General features: G+C 48.2%; 1 protein-coding gene across 1 annotated transcript in view; it reads left to right on the top strand.

Moving 5' to 3' along the window:
* LOC127672516 (kinase suppressor of Ras 2-like) overlaps positions 1-19,706 on the top strand; it is a 157,587-nt gene that overhangs the window by 93,403 nt on the left and 44,478 nt on the right. Inside the window, exons 7-10 of the mRNA XM_052167647.1 lie at positions 5,844-5,885; positions 6,380-6,452; positions 10,106-10,154; positions 11,852-12,216. Of these exons, the coding sequence (XP_052023607.1) occupies positions 5,844-5,885; positions 6,380-6,452; positions 10,106-10,154; positions 11,852-12,216 (529 nt within the window). The remainder of the gene's footprint in view (positions 1-5,843; positions 5,886-6,379; positions 6,453-10,105; positions 10,155-11,851; positions 12,217-19,706) is intronic.

Here is a 19,706-nt window from a genome sequence, read left to right as displayed (position 1 = left end):
CATTGCAAATATAAAATCGGCCAGTACTTCATAGCTGTTGCTAGTCAGCAGAGGGGTTTTGACTTCCTTGTTTGCAGTGTTGGGGGTTGGACCCAGGGCCTTGTACGTGAGGCAAGCACTGCATGACTGTCATCCCTTGCTCGTGTATAGAGTTCATAGGGGAAACTTCAGCGTGGTTCCCACCCTGAGAGGCTGCACCAGTTGACAGCCCCACCAGCACGGACACACTTGGGCGTTTTCTTTTTTCTTTTCTTTTTTGTTTTTGAGACAAGCTCTCAGTATGTGGCCCCAAATTACCTCAAAAACACTATCCCCCTGCCTCTGCTTCTAGAGTGGTGAAGTTAGTGTGTGCCACCATGCCTGGCTGGTAGAGGGCTTTTGCCTCACCTACTTCTGTCATGTGTACTATGAAGAGCATGCGCGAGCACGTGGATTCAAATGGTGAAACGTATATACTAAAATGTATGTACACACATGCACTTAGATGTATATACACACATGCAGTTACACATATATATACACTTGCATTTACATGTATACACACATGCACTTACATGTATACACACACATGCATTTATATGCATATGCACATATTCACTTACATGTATGCACCCACACATACTCATGCACTTGTACACATGCATACATCTCACACACATGCACTTACATGTATGAACACACATATACTTATGTGTATGCACCCACACATACTCATGCAATTGTATACATACACACATCACACACACATGTACTTACATGTATATATACACATATGCACTTACATGTATGCACCCACACATACTCATGTACTTATACACATGCACACATCACATACAATACACACAGCACATACACACGCATGCACTTACATGTATATACACACATGCACTTACATGTATGCACCCACACATACTCATGCACTTGTACACATGCACACATCACATAAAGATGCATATGCACTTACATGCATGCACACACAATGAAATCCCTAAATGAAAAATAAAACACAATGTCCCAGAAAGGCAGACAGGCCTTCCCCTGCCCTAGCAAAGTCTCCCAGGGTGGCAAGCATCTGGCTGCCCATCACACTCTTGACTCAGAGCATCTGGAGGTAAGGAAGGAGCTCAGAGTGTGGCTAGCTGTCAGATATTGAGTTCTCAGAAGGCTATGAAAGTCAGTGCTTAGATGTAACAATATCGCTAGAGTTGATTGATCTGGACCATTCAGGGATGTCCAAACGGAGCTGTGAGGTTAACAGGCAATTTAATTTACCTGGAGACCTTAGCACACATGGAGAATGAGACGTTAGTAAACCAACTGTGATGTATGCTGCACGGGTGCTGGTGATCATATCTGGCCCATTGGATTGATCCCTGCTTTCCATCCTTCCCTGAGCCTTCCTGCCCTGTGGACAAACCCAATATGGGTTCCAGGGCCTGGCTCTGAGTGTAGATGAGTCTGCTTTAGGACCCCAGCTTTGTTTTGAGTGGCTGCGATGTCTTCATGGCAAACAGCATGAAGGAGATTCTGGGTGGATCTTCTTTCTATGGAACCATCCTAGCACACAACATACATACACACAGAAACATTCATGCACTTACATACATGCACACATACTCATGCACTTACATGAATATATATGCACATACTAACACACTTACATGAATGCATACATGTGCCCATGAACTTACATGCACACACACTCATGTACTTACATGAACACACACACACATGTACTTACATGTATATACACATATGCATTTATGTGTATGCATGCACATATACTCATGCACTTGTATACATGCACACATCACATATACACACACACTCATGCTCTTACATGAATGCACACACATATGCCCATGCACTTACACACACACACACATGCACACAGATATGCTCATGAACTCATGTGCACACACACATATATACTCATGTACTTGCACTCACACACTTACATGTATCCACACACATATTCCCATGCACTTACATGCATACATACACTCATGTACTTACATGCATGCACACACATATGCCCATGCACTTACATGCATACATACACATATGCCCATGCACTTACATGCGTACATACACTCATGTACTTACATGCAGACACACACACTCATGCACTTCATATACACACATATGCCCATGAATTTACATGCACACACATATTTACTTGTACAAATGCATGCAAGCTTTTACACTTATATATATACACATATGCTCATGTACTTACATGCATACACACACTCATAATGCCTACACACACTCATTCACTTACACATGTATACACATTCTCATGCACTTGCACACACACTTGTGTACTTACATGCATGCACACACACATGCACTCATACACTTATATGCATGCACACCCCTCCAGGAAATAGAAAATTTTGGCACCTTAAAGCAAGAGAAACAAGAAGTACAGCTGCCTCTGGTGGTTACAGCAAAATTTCTTTTTCTATTTCTTTTTTAGTCTCTTAGGTATATGCAATGCATGGTTCGTAGGTCACCTGTTACTCTCTAGCATTCCCTAGTTATTTCTCTCCAAGCCCCTTCTTCCCGTCCTGTCCTGTAGTGGCTCCACCACTAGAGAAAATGGCACTCCTCCTCCAGCAAACACCATCAGGTTCTTAGGACAGGAGGAGCCTCATGGGCAGAATGGAGGGGCTTTGTGGCACCTCCTCTTGTCTGGGGGGGGCAAGGTGGGGCCCAATCTTGTACAGCTGAGCACAACTGCTGTGTGTTCATGGTTGCCAGGTCAATGCCATATCTGGATAGTGACATTTTACCAAACTGTTTTCCACCCTCTGGCCTTTTGGATTTTTCTTTTCTCTGTGTGTGTGTGTCTGCATGTGTGTATCTTTGTGTGTGTGTCTGCATGTGTGTATCTTTGTGTGTGTGTTTGCATGTGTGTATCTTTGAGTGTGTGTGTGCATTCATGCATGTGTGTTTGTAGCATGAATGTATATGTGTGTGGTATGTGCATGTGTGTGTCCATGTGTGTGTATATGTGTGCATGTGTGTTCATGTGTGTGAGTGTGTGTCCATGTGTGTGGTATGTGCATACATGTGAGTGCTTGCGTGTGTGTGAGTGCATGTGTGAGTACATGTGTGTATCAGAGGTGATATGATATCCCACACTCACCAGTCATTTGTTGCCAGCATCTGAGTCTCTGTATGAACTGTCACTTGCCCCTCTAAGGGCCAGCAGGGTACCTAATATGCCTCTTGGTGGTACCCGGGTGGTACCTTCTTCAGAGCCCTATGCCTGTCACTGTGTGATCATAGCGGTTTATTCACTTGCTCTCAGTCTATACATCTGCCAGTGGGATGCCAAGGCCAAGGCCACGGCCACGAGAACAGGAAGCTCATCATTCATTCTGTAGGATGGCACAATGCTTGTTAAGTTAGGACTCTAGCTTCTCTTCATCAAATTGTTGTCTTGACCTTCAGAGGGCACTCATCCACTGATCTCATTAGCAAGCACCCATTGAGCACCTACTGTGTACCAGACACTCAATGTAGAACTATGAACAACTTGGTACAGTTCAGCTTTAGAGTTCTGCTGCCTCTATAACAAATGATCCCAAACTGAACAGCTTAAACAGCACAAAGCCATCTTATGTTTCTCAGGTTAGATGCTTAGACCAGGTTTGACAGGGGAGAAGACTCAATGGCTCAGTGAGCCCAGGTTACCCTGGATGCTATCTATGGGTTTGAGACATTTTCTTATTTTGTTTTGTTTTGTTTTGTTTCCCCCATCCCCTCATTCTTCTGCCTGGGCCTCTGTGGTCACCTGTCTGTCTTCATCAACACTCTTTGACCTCTGACCTTCTCTCTTACAATGATCTTAATAATCACACTGGGGTCATCCACATAGCCCAGGCTAGCCCTTGTATTAAGAGCCCATTTAAACTTCTCTGCAAAATCTGTTGTTCCAAGGCTATCCCAGAGTAGGAAATGAGCTAAGCCAAGAGCTGCTACTCCTTAATCTTCAATAAAAAGAGGCAATTTTGTGGGTCATCCTGAGATGTTTCCCACCTACATTTTCAGGGACTTGGGGCTCTTAAGACACTGGTATTTACTCTCCGTCCTGAAGGAGCTTGTAAATCAGCTCTAGCCTCCAGGCAGTGTTTCATTTACACCCGCCTCCTAACAAACAGTTTAGCGCTTGAAGCTATCTGGCTGCCTCTTGGTTCTAAATCACTCTTGCCTGGGAGTTAAGAGAGACGAGAGTCCATTTTTCATCACTGGTGAACTCATTCATCTTGAGGATCCAAGGTTCCTGGATCCTTATGAATATCACAGTCCAAGGATGCCCATGTTCTTGTGTAACACACATGCAGTCTCCACACATCTTCCCACACACTAAACCATCTCTAGGTAACACACAACACGGAGAACACTGTATGAATGCTGTATATGTAGGTCTTATGTGCTGCTTAAGGACTCACAGCAAGAAAAAAAAAAGTACACATGGTTGGCACAGGTATAGTTTATTAAAGACTTGTGTCCTGGATCAGCTGAGCCGGTAGATGAAGAAGAAACAAAGTCCCAGATGTACTCAGACACTACTGTGCAGTGATGATGGCCCCAGAATCATCTGCCTGGGACTAGTATTATCCTTAATTTGTCTGTGAACACTGAGACATAGAAAGGCTTGCTCGGATTCTGAGGGAAGCAAACAGAGTGCACCCTCAATGCTACAGGCTCAGCTTCCAGACTCCAGGCCCAGACCCGGGTCCTTACAGGGAGGACTCGGTTGGCAGTCTCGTTGTAGACACTCAGGTTGCTTCTGGTGCTGGATTCTGCAGTCCTAGCTTGTATGGAACCCCATCTCTGCCCAACGTCCTTGTTTGGGGAAGGAGCTAAGCTATCTGGCCTGCCTACACTCTGTGTGCCATGTCTCAAAGGAGCAAGTGGCAAACTAGAAATTTGGGCCTTTGGTGTGAGGAAAAGTAAGTTGTCAAGAGAATCAGGCAGTGAGGTCCAGGAAAGGTCATTTGTGTAATTGTTCTCCCTAAACGTGGAGATTAAAGAGATTAACCCATGCTTCTGGTAAGTGGAGAAAAATTCTTTGCTCTCTGAAAAAGAAAACAGAAGACAGATATTCACATCCTGATCCCCAAGTCTGTACCTGCCGTGACAAGAGGATCATGGTGACTGCGATTGGGGCGCAGATTTTGAGAGCACAGATTATGCTGTGTTGTGCTAAATTGGATCCCAAGAAGGGGCAGGTGAAAAGGTCAGGGGGAGTGACCGTCAGAACAAAGCCAGGACAGAAGAGAACTGCTGTTTTTGACCTCTGTGGACAAAGCACTTTGCCAGAAGACTGTGGGTTGGATAGGATTCACCAGGGATTTCAAACCATACGCCATGGTATGCAGCTCTTGAAGACTCATTTTGCCGCTCCAGCCTGTAAAGGGATCTGTTAGTGCTGATGGGGTCGCCTCATTCGTTCTCAGTTTATTATGGTGTAAAGAAGAAAACTCAACACAAAGTTTGGTGCTGAAAATTTGCCTAAGGATGTGTAAAAGCAAAGATTATTTGGGATTATGGCTTTACGGTGTGGTGCATGTGGTGTGTGTGTGTGTGTGTGTGTGTGTGTGTGTGTGTCACTGTGCCTCTCAGAGGGTGTCACCTGATATTATAGACTATGGGATATTAAATGCTTGGGTCCTGCATGTTTCTACTCCCTTGTAATTCACGGCGTCTGCCGAAGTGGGGACACTCTTAAGCCGGCAGAGAATGGTTGTGTGGTAACAATGGGAAGAAGGTGTGGTACCCAACACGCTCGGGTGGCCCTTACGCTGTTTTTCTCTGTCTTTTGCAAGCTCCCCATTTTTACAAATACAAGCAACAGTTCATCTTCCCAGGTGAGTGTTCTGGGAACTGCCCTCTGAGGACCAGGGGTTGTCAGGGTGGGGGTGGGGGGCTGGCAAAGAGAAGCAAATTGCAGAGAGGTCTCCACACTCCAGGATAACATCTGGACATGGAAGAGGAGAAGCTAACAGTGGGCGGTCATGAGACACAAGAATGTACCCAGCACAGCAGAGGCCTAGAGGACCAGCCAGTCAAAGAGACTTGAGTTAACAGAGATGTGAACAGAGTGGCCCCCTTGACCCAAAAGGCAGTGAGGAGGATTTGGGGATGGAAAGTGGATGCTTAGGTATTCTGTCTAGCTCCATTGGCAGTGAGGACCAGTACTTTGGATCTCTAGGATGCTACCTGATAGATAAAGTCCAGGTTGACAAGGCAGGGGGAAGGAATACTGGCCAACGTTGAAATCCATAACACAGCTGCTGTGTCTCTTGGGGGGATGGGTAAGGGTCATGGTTTGATCTCTACATATGTGATCTCTGACCCACAGATGTGGTGCCTGTACCAGAGACGCCCACCCAGGCACCCCAAGTCATCCTGCATCCTGTCACCTCGAATACAATGTAAGTGTCTTCACCTCCTACTCTAAGCCTTGGTACCTGAGGCTTTCTCGGTCCCTCTGCTGTCAATTTTCCTTAAGCCTGGATGACATGAGTCTGGGATAGAATGACACAGGGAAGATAGGAGGGGCCTGGCACTCCACTCTGAGAGAGAAGTGACAAGAAGCAGTGTCAGGCCCCTTGAGCCAGCTCTCCCTGTGGCTCCGGCCCTTTGCGGCAACTGTAGTGTCTAGAAGTCACACCATCACCTCAAAGTGTCCTTGTCACGATTCCAGACAACAGCTAGACTTTAGTTTATATCATGGGCTCCTCTTTTTAAAAGGCCTGGTGACCCTTGCCCATCATCCTTGATACTTGGGAGGTCAAATCAAAGGAATTACAAGTTCAAAGCCAGCTTGGGCAACCCAGTGAGGCGCTGTGTCAAATCCAAATATCTGAAAAGGGCTAAAGATGCAGTTTGGTTGTGAGGCTCCAGATTCAATCCCGAGTCCTGCGTGCAGTGGGGGGGGGGGGGGGGGGGGGGGAAGGGGGGAGGGAGAGAAGAAAGAAGAAAGAAAAAGAGACAAGAGAAAGGAAATAGACAGTTTTCACCTGGGATCAACAAACCCTAGCCTGACAAATCCTGTCTGTCACTTGTTTTTATAAATAAAGTTTTATTGAAACACCGCCACACTCCTGTGTTTACAGGGCCTCCCGACTGACTGGCTTCTCAGTACAGCAGGAGGGTTGAGGGGTGATAAAGAAACATGGCTCACAGAAGTGAAAAATACTGACTCTCTGGCCCCTTTCGGAAAGAGCCTGCCAGCCCCTGTGATTCACGCCCCAGTAAAATGAACGAAAGTTGATTTGGGGAAATTTAGAATATTCTGGGAAAAAGAAAGGGAAACTTGCCACTTGGAGACTCACCCTGCTGGTGAGCTTTCTCATCTTGGTCATGCATTTGCAATTCATGACAAAAGGCTGTTACCACCTGCACAATCCGGTTTTATCTTTAACTGGGTGAAACTGATTCTCCCTGTGTCATTCTGGGCTCTTTGTAAGCAAGGTCTTAATGGCTATAGAGTGTCCTACTGATGTGGAATTCAGATCTCCCTGCTGTAAACAACATGGCCACAGATGTCTCGATGTGCTCGTGCCCCGGATGACCCATTGCTTAGACAGCCGGAGAATCTACCCTCCTTCCCTTTTGTGCGTGTGCCCAAAGTCTGGGGCACGCTGGGATGTGCGAGTTTCATGACTCTCGTTTCTACCCGCCTGTTCTTTCTTCTTGCCTCCCTAATGGCCCCATCCCACTTGACCTGCATTAGGACTTTGCGAAGAGCCAGCGTGGTGCCCACGTCTAAAATCAAAGGAGCAGTGTCTTGCCAGCGGGTACTTTGCTGGCCTAGATCTCTGGGCCTTTTCTCTGTCGCTCACAAACCGGCTCCACAAGCTGTACAAGATGAACTCCAAGTTATTAACGGCAGTCAGAGTTGCTGCAGTGGTGTGGAGAGCTGCCTGTGATCTGCTTAAATGTGTGAGAGGGGTAACAGGCAGGAAGGCGGCAGAGGGAAGTCACTGAATAGCCCAGGCAGCTGGTGTCCTGCCTTGCAACAGAAGCAGGTGGGCTGCCCTTGGGTGGTTAGACAAGGAGAGGGACTCCTGTGTCCCCACAGATTTCCATCCCACCTCCTAAGGCTTTGCCATAAATAATTAACACTTGTCTCCCACAATGACCCTTCCCCTCCTGTTTATCTCTTGCACGGAGATCGATTAACTCAGTCTGCAGGACCCTCAGCTCCCTGAGATCCGAAGGGAACCTTCCCCCACAATAGAACGGGTAGATGGAGTGGCTAAATGTCCTCAGAGAAATATAAAGAGGACATGGTTTCCCTGGTGATGGCTTTGTTCTACCTGGTCTCAGTTTTGTTTTTTGTTTTCTGTGTTTTTTTTGTTTTTGTTTTTTTTGTTTTTTTGTTTTTTTGTTTTTTTGTTTTTTTGTGATGATGGTGGTATCGAGACAAGGTTTGTCTGTGTAGCCCTGACTGTCCTGGAATTCACTCTGTAGACCAGGCTGGCCTCGAACTCAGAGATCCGCCTGCCTCTGCCTCCCAAGGGCTGGGATTAAAGGTGTGCATCACCACTGCCCAGAGAGCTCCTGTTCTCTGTTTTGTATGCAGTCAGTAGCCAAGCTGCTCTTTCCCCAGGGCACTCTGTTAAACACACATCCTTAAGTGTAGAACACTTCTTCAAACACTGAGTGCATCCCATATCCCTATCACAAGACTCTGCATTTGGTGGTAGCTACACATTCTTAATACACAGGTGATTATACCGTCAACACACAGTGCGGCCCTGCTACTCTTAGTATGTCCACACGACTCAAGACAAACCCTACACACAGTGCCCCGCCACTCATGGACACTAGGGTTTCTCTCCAGCACCCATGCTTAGAATACAATCGCAGCTTTCCAGCTTTGTGCATGTGACCCATACTCCCACCAGTGTCTCCCCACCCGGGAAAGCTCTTCTTCTTTGCTGACACATCTTGGTTTCATGGGATTGGCCAAATTAAACTCCAACACCCGTTGTCTAAGTCGCCATTTTATGGCTGTGAAGAGATGCTGTGACTAAGGCAATTCTAAAGGAAAGCATTTAGTTGGGGCTTCAGAGGCTCAGGCCAGTGTCATCACGGCGGCAGGCATGGTGCTGGAGAAGTCTCTGAGAATGACAGGTAGGAAGAGAGAGAGAGACAGAGACACAGAGACAGAGACACAGAGAGCTTCTAGCTTACAACTCTCGGGACATGCTCTGTCACTAGAGAAGCCAGGGCAGGAACTCAAGGCAGGAGCCTGGGGTAGGAGCGAAGCGGAGGACAAGGAGGGTGCAGCTTACTGCCCCTTCCCCCTGGCTTGCTCAGTTTCTCTATTACACAACTACCTGCCCAGGGGATGGTACCACCCACAGTGGGCTGGGCCCTCCCATGTCAATCATTAATTAAAAAAAAAATGCCTCACAGATTTGCCAGCAGGCCAGTCTGCTGGAGACATTTCTCAGGTGAGGCTCACCTTCCCAAATAACTCTGGCTTGCATTAAATTTTTCTTTTTTAAAAAAACTGTCATGGGCGGCTCTTAACTCTGAATAACTGCAACTCGGACTCCAGGGATCAGCCATTCTTTGACTTTAATAGGTACCACACGCATGTACACACCACACACACACACAGACACATATTTAAAAATAAGATAAAATTAAACCTTTATAAAAAAAAAAAAAAGACCCTCCTAGGAGACTCTGAACCTGAGGTTTAGAAACTCGATTTTATTCTTTCCCAAAGCACATTTAGACCTCAGAGGATTTGCTCACCTGTGACATTTTTTTTCCCTGATTAAAAGGAGGCTGTTATACTAGTTAAAGCTGAAGAAGTATAGCGAGCCCTGAGCAAATCAGCAGAATCTGTTTTTAAATAATGGTCTTGTGAGCTCCTTCTGTATTCAGCTGTGGATTGTAGACCCAGGTGTTGAAATGATTGGGGGGAGGCGAGGGTGGGGGGTAAGGAAGGTTCTGGGGCTGTGATGTACCATCCCGGATTCCTGTGCGCTGCTCATGGCAATTCAGACTTCTAAGGATCATGGTGGTTTTTTTTTTATGTCTTTTGCTTTTCTCTTGTTTCCAGCTTGGAAGGAAACCCATTACTTCAAATTGAAGTGGAACCAACCTCCGAGGTGAGAATTGGAGACTGGAGAGTGGCTTTTGCTCGCGGTGGGCCTGATGTCATTGGTGACGCAGAGGACTGGGGGAGGGGAGGTGGGGCACAGCGGCTGTTTGATGGATGTCCCCACTCTAGGACAATTAAGGAGCCGGACCCCTCCAGGCACTGAGCCTAATGGGCCGTTCTACTATGTGCATCCTGGCAGAGCCAGTTGGAGGGAAATTGGCCTGGGATTTGCATTTTTAGGTAAAAAAAAAAAAATTAGCTCAGGGCTGGGGAAGCATAGGAGAGCCGTGCCCCACTGCCTTCGAAATAACATACAGGAGCAGGTGGAACCTTCAGTATGCCAGCTTGGCAGTGCAGCGAGGAGTCCTGGGTTTCCAGCCCTCTGTGGAGACTGGTGAGGGGGTAAAGATGTGTCCTGAGGACTCTGGGGAAAAGTCCCAAATCCCATTCCTAGATAGTGATGATCCCTTAGAACTGATCGGTTCTGGGAGCTGAAGTGTCCTGGCTTGATTCTCCTCGGTGTGATATGAGGCAGCCAGCTCATAGACTTGAGGTCCAGTGAAGAGGTCACTTTCTGAGGTCATCTTACCAGGGCCTCTAGGACTTCCCACTGGGTTTGGGACTGCTCCCCACCACCACACCACATTATAAAAGAGTCCAATAGAAGACACTTTTCACGTTTAGATATAAATAACCTTATGTATCCTTCCTTAATCACGCACAACCCTGAGAGTCTTATGGTTAAAATCCAGGTCTCTCTGCAGACCTGCGGGTGCTGACTTGGTAGATCTGGATGGATCCTGATAATCTTACTCCGGTAACCAGAGAGGATGTTTGATGTAGGTAGCCAGGCAGGTACTGGGAACTGTGGAATCCATGACCTCATTAAACCCCCCCACCCACCCCCACCCCGGGGAAAACTTTATCTCCCACTTTTTAGAGAGATGGGGAAAGTTCAGTGAGGTGGGCCAGTTTTCTCTGAGGTCACACAGGCCAGAGGCAGGCTCACTAGCTCTGAGCTCTCAGCAGTGTCACCTTAGCATCTCGTCGGCTCTGCTGTCTCCCAGCCACTTGGTCTTAAAAGAGCCACAGAACTTGGAACTGTGACCTTTGCCAATCTTTGAATCAATTCCAAATCCCCACACCCACCCACCCCATCCCCGCCCCCAGGAAGCTGACAGACAGAGCCCATGTTGACGGTTGTCCCGTGTCCCGTGAAGAGACGCGAGATACATCCACCCATCTTTGTTGTGGATTCACAGGCTGTAGGCAAGTCACATCCCGTCTGGTAGAATAGGAAGGGCATTTGGATTGCGGGGATCCAGGATTCAATCTGAACTCCCTGACCTTCTGCTTGACTGTGATCCAGAGCGAGGACCTCCCGGGGTGGCCAGCAACCCAGTTTTCCCAGGACTGACAGGTGTCATGTCGCGTCCAGTGTGAAAGCGACAAAGTCTAGTCAAACCAGAATGGTTGGTCCCCTGAGTGTTTCTCCTCTCTTAGCACAAGACAGTGGGGCCACTTGATGCTCCCTTAAGACCTTCACTGTGGTTTGACTCTCATTCCAAGACACCTGGGGAATCTGCTCTGTCTACGTACGGAGATGTACCCTGATCTCTACAGCACCCATGGTACCCAACAGATCCCCAGGGAGGGCAGAGCTGGGGTGGCCACGACTCCGAGCGTTCTCCTTTCTGGTTGCAGAATGACGAGAGCCACAACGAAGCCGAGTCCGAGGATGAATTTGAAGAGATGAACCTGTCCCTCCTCTCAGCCCGGAGCTTCCCCCGAAAGGCGAGCCAGACCAGCATCTTCCTTCAGGAGTGGGACATCCCATTTGAACAGCTAGAGGTTGGGGAGCTCATTGGGAAGGGCCGCTTCGGGCAGGTTTTCCATGGACGCTGGCACGGCGAGGTGGCCATCCGGTTGATCGACATAGAGCGGGACAATGAGGATCAGCTCAAGGCCTTCAAGCGGGAAGTGATGGCCTACAGGCAGACGAGGCACGAGAACGTGGTGCTCTTCATGGGGGCCTGCATGAGCCCACCCCACTTGGCCATCATCACCAGGTCAGTCCCTCGGGCTCCGATGGGAACGTCTCGGGCTTCGTGAGTGTTAGTAGTATCTTCAGGTCCGCCATCCACGGTTCCCTCACAATCCTTTAAGCCGCAAGAAGATACCTTTAGAGGCTTTAGGGGTGTCTGGGAAGAGTACTGCACTGGGAGCCAGAAAAGCCAGGCATGACCCTACCTATGCACAGGTATGTCTCTGACACTTGTGTCTCATCGTGTAAAATGAATGGATTGCTTTAGACATAGGTCAGCCAGCTCGTGTAACACACCCAGCGCCCAGCGTTGTGCATGAATCGGCCTCATGGGCCACACAGGTTCTGACTCAGCCAGCTAGTTCTGCTATTATCGGACAAAAAAGCAGCCATCAGTGATATGTGGGTGACTTTGCATGACAGTGTTTAAATAAAACTTTATTTGCAAACCCAAGTAGTGGGCCAGCTCTATCCCCACAGAGTGATCTGAGATGCTGGTGACTGTGATCGTAGCTCTTGAAGGTTTATAGAGTGTTTGTGGGGCTGTTGCTGCCACCGTTCTGAGTATCCTGTATTTGTGGGCTGCAGGGGTTTGGGGGTGGGATGGGGGAGGGTAGTTAACAGAGATCGACTTAAAAAAAATGGCAGATGACATCTGATGTAAAACATTGTCCTTTACACACATGTCTACTCCTATACATGGCATGTGAACACACACATACATACACACATGTGTACACACACACACACACACATATACATATATATCCCAAAAATGGGGTTCATTATATGGGCTCATTAGTATCTGTATCTAATCCCAGGATGTAGATAAAAAAAAAAATAGCTAGGGGTGGTAATGTGTTCCAAACATGGGAATAGCAAAAGACGGGTGGACTCCTGGGGCTGACTGGTGAGCCATCTTAGTCTACTCAGAGAGCCCCAAGTCCCGTGACACACCCTGTCTCGCAAGAACAAGGTGAACAGTAACTGAGAAAGGAAAGCAAAGGTTGCCCCCTGGCCTCCCTGCACCCACAAACTCACACATACACACACACATACAAGAAGAGGGCACACAGTGGTGACCTTCCCCGGGGAGATAAGACAAGCTTCGGAAAAGCACAGTGGTATTGGTTGTGATTGAACACCTGTGAAGCCATCTTTGGCTTCCTTATTATATTAGTCGGAACTGGCTACAGCTGCGAGATTCTGGATGTGGCCTGAGATGCCAAGCGGAGCCTTCTGGTTCCAGGACCCAGCTCGAGCAGGAAAGTTTTGCACGAGTTTCTCCTCCGTGGTGGAAGGGGTCAGAGCAGGGTCCGCAAGCTCAGCTAAGGCGGTGTTTACAGTCTGTTGTTCCACTGAGTCTGTTTATCAGACCTTGGTGGCCAGGGAATTATCATGTCTCCTGTATCAAATGCTGAGTGCCTCTGAAGGTTAGGGAGAGTGACAGAGGCCTGTGGCTCTCCTCAAACCAGTGTGAAGACAGGGGCTCTCATGTCTACTGAAGACAGAAGTGGCTCTCGAGTCATCCATTTGGGGGACCAGGCTTCTGTGATCGATGCTATGGGTGTTCGATTCTGCGTAAAGAACTAACTCTGTAGCTGGGTGGCTTCCTCCTGCCCTGGAGATATCCTGGATTGCGTCCCGTTCTGTGGCTGGCCTCCACTGTGTGGCTGTGGTCAGCTGGCAGTGTAGAGGAGCTGGTCAGTTGCAGATGCCTCTCTTTACCCATCTGCTGGTGGGTACCGTCAGCTGGGATGACTCAGTTATGATGCACACAGCCTCCAGCTCAGTCACTCCCATGTGGCCTCTGGTTCCCAGGCACAGCAAGCCGTCAAAGGCTAAACACAGAGGTGCTTTCCGTGTCCCCTCTGGTCACGCTCTGGCTGGCATCTATTGCCCAGAGCATCTCCCATGGTCAGCTGGACTGCAGTGACGGAGAAAGTTGCCCTCGGAATGGCAGACTCTGTGGGGAGCATAGATGGTCATTTTCACAGCCCTCTTCAGCGGCCTGCCTCTGTGCACTGTGCCTCTCTCTCATCAGGAAGCAACCTCTCCTCTCCCAGAAGTGAGGAGCCCCTCACTTGCAATGTACGAGTCTGGTGACCCCTGGATCTCAGGGACGCATCCCTCCTCTCCCTCTTCCCAAACTGTGGCTCATTGCACATTGTACAGACCCCTGCTAGCAGCCTAGGAAAATGAGCGGCCATTATGAAAATATACTGCTCATCCCTCAAGCCCAGCTGCACTGCAGCCTTCTGTTCTGTGACAGAAATCTGAGGCCCCCCTCCCCAGTGCCATAACAACCCACAGATCTCACAAAGCACCCAATCTTTTCCTGGCACCACAGAATGATGATGATGATGATCATGATCATGATCATGATGATGATGATCATGATGATCCCTGGCCGCTTTGGGACCTATAATTGGTCTCTCAAGTATTTGGTATTTTTGCGTTGAGGATGCCAGGTGAACCCCGAAGAAGCAGCATTCATTCCAAGGTTGTTGCGGTGTCACATGTTTATCATGGGAAAGCTCTCGGTGTGTGCCCCATTTAGCTCCGTCTACTTGTTGGTCCTTAAGAGTATCTGTCTGAACGTTCTGCTTGCAACCAGATATCTGAGTAATTTGGTTAATCATCTGCATTCGCGTGATTGACTGTTAGAGATCGGTCGCTGGAGGCTAGCCAACTGACTAGAACAATTCCGGGACCTTGGTTTTATTTTTACAGGGAGTATAAGACCAGATAATTATCTGGCATATTCTAGAGAAATCGACAATGATGTGTTCTAGCCAATTACTTAGTAATTATCATCAGAGCTAACAAGTATTGGTCTCCTTGTAAAGCCATATGCTGGGCTCTCCGGAAATGAACAATAACTGGTTAGTTATTCGGTCACTATAGCTGCAGACAATTCAAATCTGGATGGCTAAATTATCTTACGATTGGGTCATTATGGAATTACTGCAAAGCAGTCAGCAGCCTGCACAGTTGGCTCACATTGAAAACTTCAAGTGGCATTGAACGTATTGAAGGATTTGATTGACAGGAGCCTCCATCCTTCAGCCCAGCTGTGGGGTTTCCCGTGCCTCAGTTTCTACATCTGTGGGACAAGTGGGCTGAAGCAGGTGTTTGTCCCAAGTCTGACAAAACGCTTTGGATCTCTGGGAATGAGCTGTCTGCGGTGACACTGCTGGGAACAGCTTGGAGCAGCTTTCTGAGAGAGGTCTGTCTAAACCTCATACATCCACTGAGGGAGCAAGGCCTGTCAGATGTAGATTCCTGGAAGCTGCTGTGTTCAGTTTCTATCAAGTTACCCTAACTGTGGCATCGGACAGCACACTCTGGGTCCTTACAGTTATGAAGGCTTGAGACTCACTAAACTGATGTGGAGGCGTGGCCTGAAGCAGAGGTGGCTGGGTGCAGAGGTGTGGTCTGAGGTGGAGGCAAGGTCCGAGATGGAGGCATGGTCAGGGTAGGGGCATAGTCTGGGTGGAGGCATGGTGGGTGGAGACTTGATCTGAGGTGGAGGCGTGGTCTGAGGTAGAGGCGTGGTCTGGAAGAGGAGACCCAGCTTACTGCCTTTTCCACCCTGGCTTCTGGCTTCTTCCTCCATTTCAAGGCCAGTAGCAACAGAGCTGCACCTTGTTTCATGGTTCTATCAACTGCTTCGGTCAAACTTGCTTTGGCTTCCTGTGTGATGGGACAGTTACGTTTAGGGCCCACCCAGATCATCTGGAATCACCCGCATATCTGTAAAGTTCCCCTTTGACATCCAAGGTAGTGATTGGTCAGCGTCTCCAGGAACTAGGACCTAGATCACTCTGAGGGTTACTCTTATGAAAAGTAACATTGAGCTTAGCTTTGACTGAAAAGGAAACAATCATCAGAAAGGCAATGGGGGCGTGGCCCAGGGGCGTGTCCAGCAGGTGCAAAGGCCCTGATACTAGAAGACCAGTGGAGTGTAATGGAGGAGGGAGAGAGGACTAGGAAAAGGGACACAAGATGCTGGGTCACTGCAGGGCCACAAAGGTTCTGGACAGGAGCGTGGCGTTTGAGACACCATAGCATGGCTTTGCAGTGGCTGTGTTTGCTGCTCTGGGATTTCCTACAGGCCAGGCCCGTGGCTCTTCTTGCCCTCAGCTGTCGGATTCAGTGTGTTCAAATCCCCATTGCAGAGCAGTGGCAGTCAGACAGGAGTGGCTGGGGTACCATCTTGGATGCTGACTTGATATTTTCCACCTATGAGGGCACCTAGGAAAAATGACCAATGGTTCCTTTGCGTTTAGGTCATCAGGACACGTTGCCAGGGACAGTGGTAAGAGGGAACAAAGTGTGCTATGTAAGTACTGCGTGGGAGGAGTTTATAAAACTTCTCTTTTGGCACGTGCTACCCATCCCCTCCATGGGTTCTGGAGTCCTGGGGAGACGTCTTAGTCCTGCGAGGATGACCTGGGACCAGGAAAAGTGAAATCCTGGGGGCCTCATTCACAGCATTTAAATCCAACATGCAACAAGAGCTCGTCCACAGATTATTTATGTCCAAGTCCCAATCTCTGTTTTTCAGACTATCAAGCCCAATCACACCACACTGTCATATCTGACAGACAGGCAAATAAGCCCACAGCCTCTCCCAGTCTCTGCTGGAGACTGTTCACTTGATTGCTTGGATGAGATTAGCTTGCTTTTTTTTTTAACCCCCTGTAACTTGGGGACTTGTGTCTTTCAAGTTTGTTTCCTTTCTTCAGACCAGTTTTGAATCTCCTAAATATAACATGCAAAAATTGGGGGTGGGGGCTGAGCCATGAAGATTTTATACCCCCCCAACACACACACACACACACACACACTCACACACACACACACACACACACACACAGTTTAGAAAGGCTGAATTGCTTTCCTTTTATGAATCTCAGCTGAAAGGATTTTTTTGGGTTTTTTTGTTGTTGTTGCTTTTGTTTGTTGGTCAGCGGCTGCCTTTAATTGTGTGCCGCGCAGGACTTTTGTGGAGGAAGGTGCTATAAATGCCCATCATCATTGGTGCCATTAAATTAGCATCCTCTTGTACATCATGACTGATGCCCGGCTACAAACAGTCACGTGGCCGGCGGAGGCCTCTGCCTGGCTGAAGATCTCTGCTTCTTTCTGGTCACTGCTCCCTCACATCTCCGAGACGCTGGATTCCTGTGTGTGACATCTGTCATCACTTCAGAAATATTTTGTCTTGCCGCCCAGGAGATAACTCCTTGGTGGTTGGTAAAAATACAAACCAGATAAAGAATAACTCTGCACATAGCCAGGCCAGCCAGAGAGCGCCCCATGCATGATCTGGGGGCTCTTTGCCAAGTAAACCTCAAACCAGGGGGAACACTCAGGGGTGGGGTGGGGAGGAAGGTTCACTAGGCAGTGTGAATACCCAAGTTGGAGTTGCAAAATCCATGTTCAGTTGCCACACGTGCAGATGATCCTAGCATGGAGAATGGAAGGGGTACAGAGAGGAGAGGACCCCAGGGACCCCAGGCCAAGCAGCCTAACTTGTAGGCTCCAGGTTAGTAAGAGAGCCCGTCTCAAAGGAGGTGGCTGGTGGATGGGGATGCCGTTGATTTCTGGCCTGTGCACATGCACACACACGTATGTCAAACAGAAAACCAAGCAAATAAAAAAAAAAGATCAAGATGGCTTTCTTTCTATTTGTGGAGAGATGAGCTATACCCTTCCACACATAAGAGTCAGAGATGCCTTCATCTAGTTGAGGGAAGGGAAAGAGCGTAAAAGTTCATACTGGGGATGGCCATGTGCCTATAGGCTCCTCTTGCCCCTCTGCACACGTGCCGGTGGCTCATACCGAAGCCCTTGGGCATATCCAATGGCACGAGAAATAGCAGTGTTCCCAGGGGAAAATGAATCGGGTCTAGTGAATAGCCAGGAAGCATTGGGGCGAGCCTTGAAAGGTGAGCCCCGCCCCTGTTTGGCTCTTCCTGCTTCCTGTCACTACATAGTCAGTTCTCTAGACCCAGCATGAACACTGCCATCTCTTTTCCCTTCTAGAAAGTTCTGTTGACAAGAGCCCTAGCTGACATCTGTGATTTCTACTGAACTCATGGTAAACTTTTTTTTTAATCTGTTTCAGATTCCTTCCCTCCCTTTCCACTAGTCTCAGTGTCTTCATTTATAAAATTGCTGTGGGTTTTACATCTCTTGGAAGATCGGTGTCTTAGGGTTTGACTGCTGTGAGCAGACACTGTGACCAAAGCAACTCTTATAAGGACAACATTTAATTGGGGCTGGCTTACAGGTCCATTATCATCAAGGCGGAAGCACTGCGGCATCCAGGCAGGCGTGGTGCAAGAGGAGCTGAAAGTTCTACATCTTCATCTGAAGGCTGCTAGGAGAAGACTGGCTTCCATGCAGCTAGGATGAGGGTCTTAAGCCATGCCCACAGTGACACACCCACTCTAACAGGGCCACACCTACTCCAAGGCCATACCCACTCTAACAAGGCCACACCTTCTAATAGTGCCACTCCCTGGCCCAAGCATATACAAACCATCACATTAGGGATAAGAATTAGACATCTCTGGGCCAATGAAATGGTTCAGTGGGTAAAGATGCCTGCCACCAAGCTTGACACTTTGAGTTCCATCCCCATAACCCACGTGGTAGAAAACCTGACTCCTGCAAGCTCTCTTCTGTCTGAGCTACCACTACGCACATGTGCGCACGCACGCGCACACACACATACACACACACACACACACATACATCTCTCCCACTCTGCAGGAGGCTGAGGAGACAGGAGGACCGTAAGTTCTCAGACAGCTTGGCCTCAGAGCAAGGTCAAGGCCAACCTAGATAACTTAGTGAAAACTTGTCTCAAAAATATAAAATAGAGAAATTCCTGGGGCTAGGAATGTAACATCTACAAGGTTCATTGCCCAGTGTCATGAGAAAGGAAGGAAGAAAGGAAGAGAGGTAGGAAAGGAGGAAGGGAGGGAAGAAGGGAGGAATGGAGGGAGGGAGAGAAGCAAGGAGGGAAAGAAGGAAGGAAAGAAAAAGAAAGAAGAAAGAAAAAGACACAGATGCAGACAGACACACAGATACAGATAGCAGTTTCTACAGCTAAAGGTTTGCTGTAGCTTTAGATTGGGTTATTTTTGTTTATTAAAAACGTGAGGAAGGAAAGTTCTATTTTGGCTCCTCGTTTCAGATGGTTTTCATTCTAACACAGAGGGTAGGCTGTGATCTATGCACAAGATCAGGAGCCTTTGCTACAAGACTAGCCCCTTAACAGTGGCAACCAGGAAGTGGAGAAAGGAAGCAGGAAGTGCGGAGGGACCAACCTTTAAAAGCCCCACACTGGTGGCTAACTTCTTCCAGCCAGGCCCAGGTCTCAATGATTCCACACCTTTCAAAACAGCACCACAAGCCAGGAAGTGAGCAGGCCTTCAACCCATGGGTGCATGAGGACGTTTCATATTCAAACCACATCCCCGTGCTCCTTGATGATGT

The sequence above is a fragment of the Apodemus sylvaticus genome, chromosome 22 (genome assembly GCF_947179515.1).
Source record: "Apodemus sylvaticus chromosome 22, mApoSyl1.1, whole genome shotgun sequence".
NCBI classification, from domain to species: domain Eukaryota; kingdom Metazoa; phylum Chordata; class Mammalia; order Rodentia; family Muridae; genus Apodemus; species Apodemus sylvaticus.
Note: the sequence above shows the minus strand (reverse complement) of the source record. Positions and strands in the feature narration are given on the sequence as shown.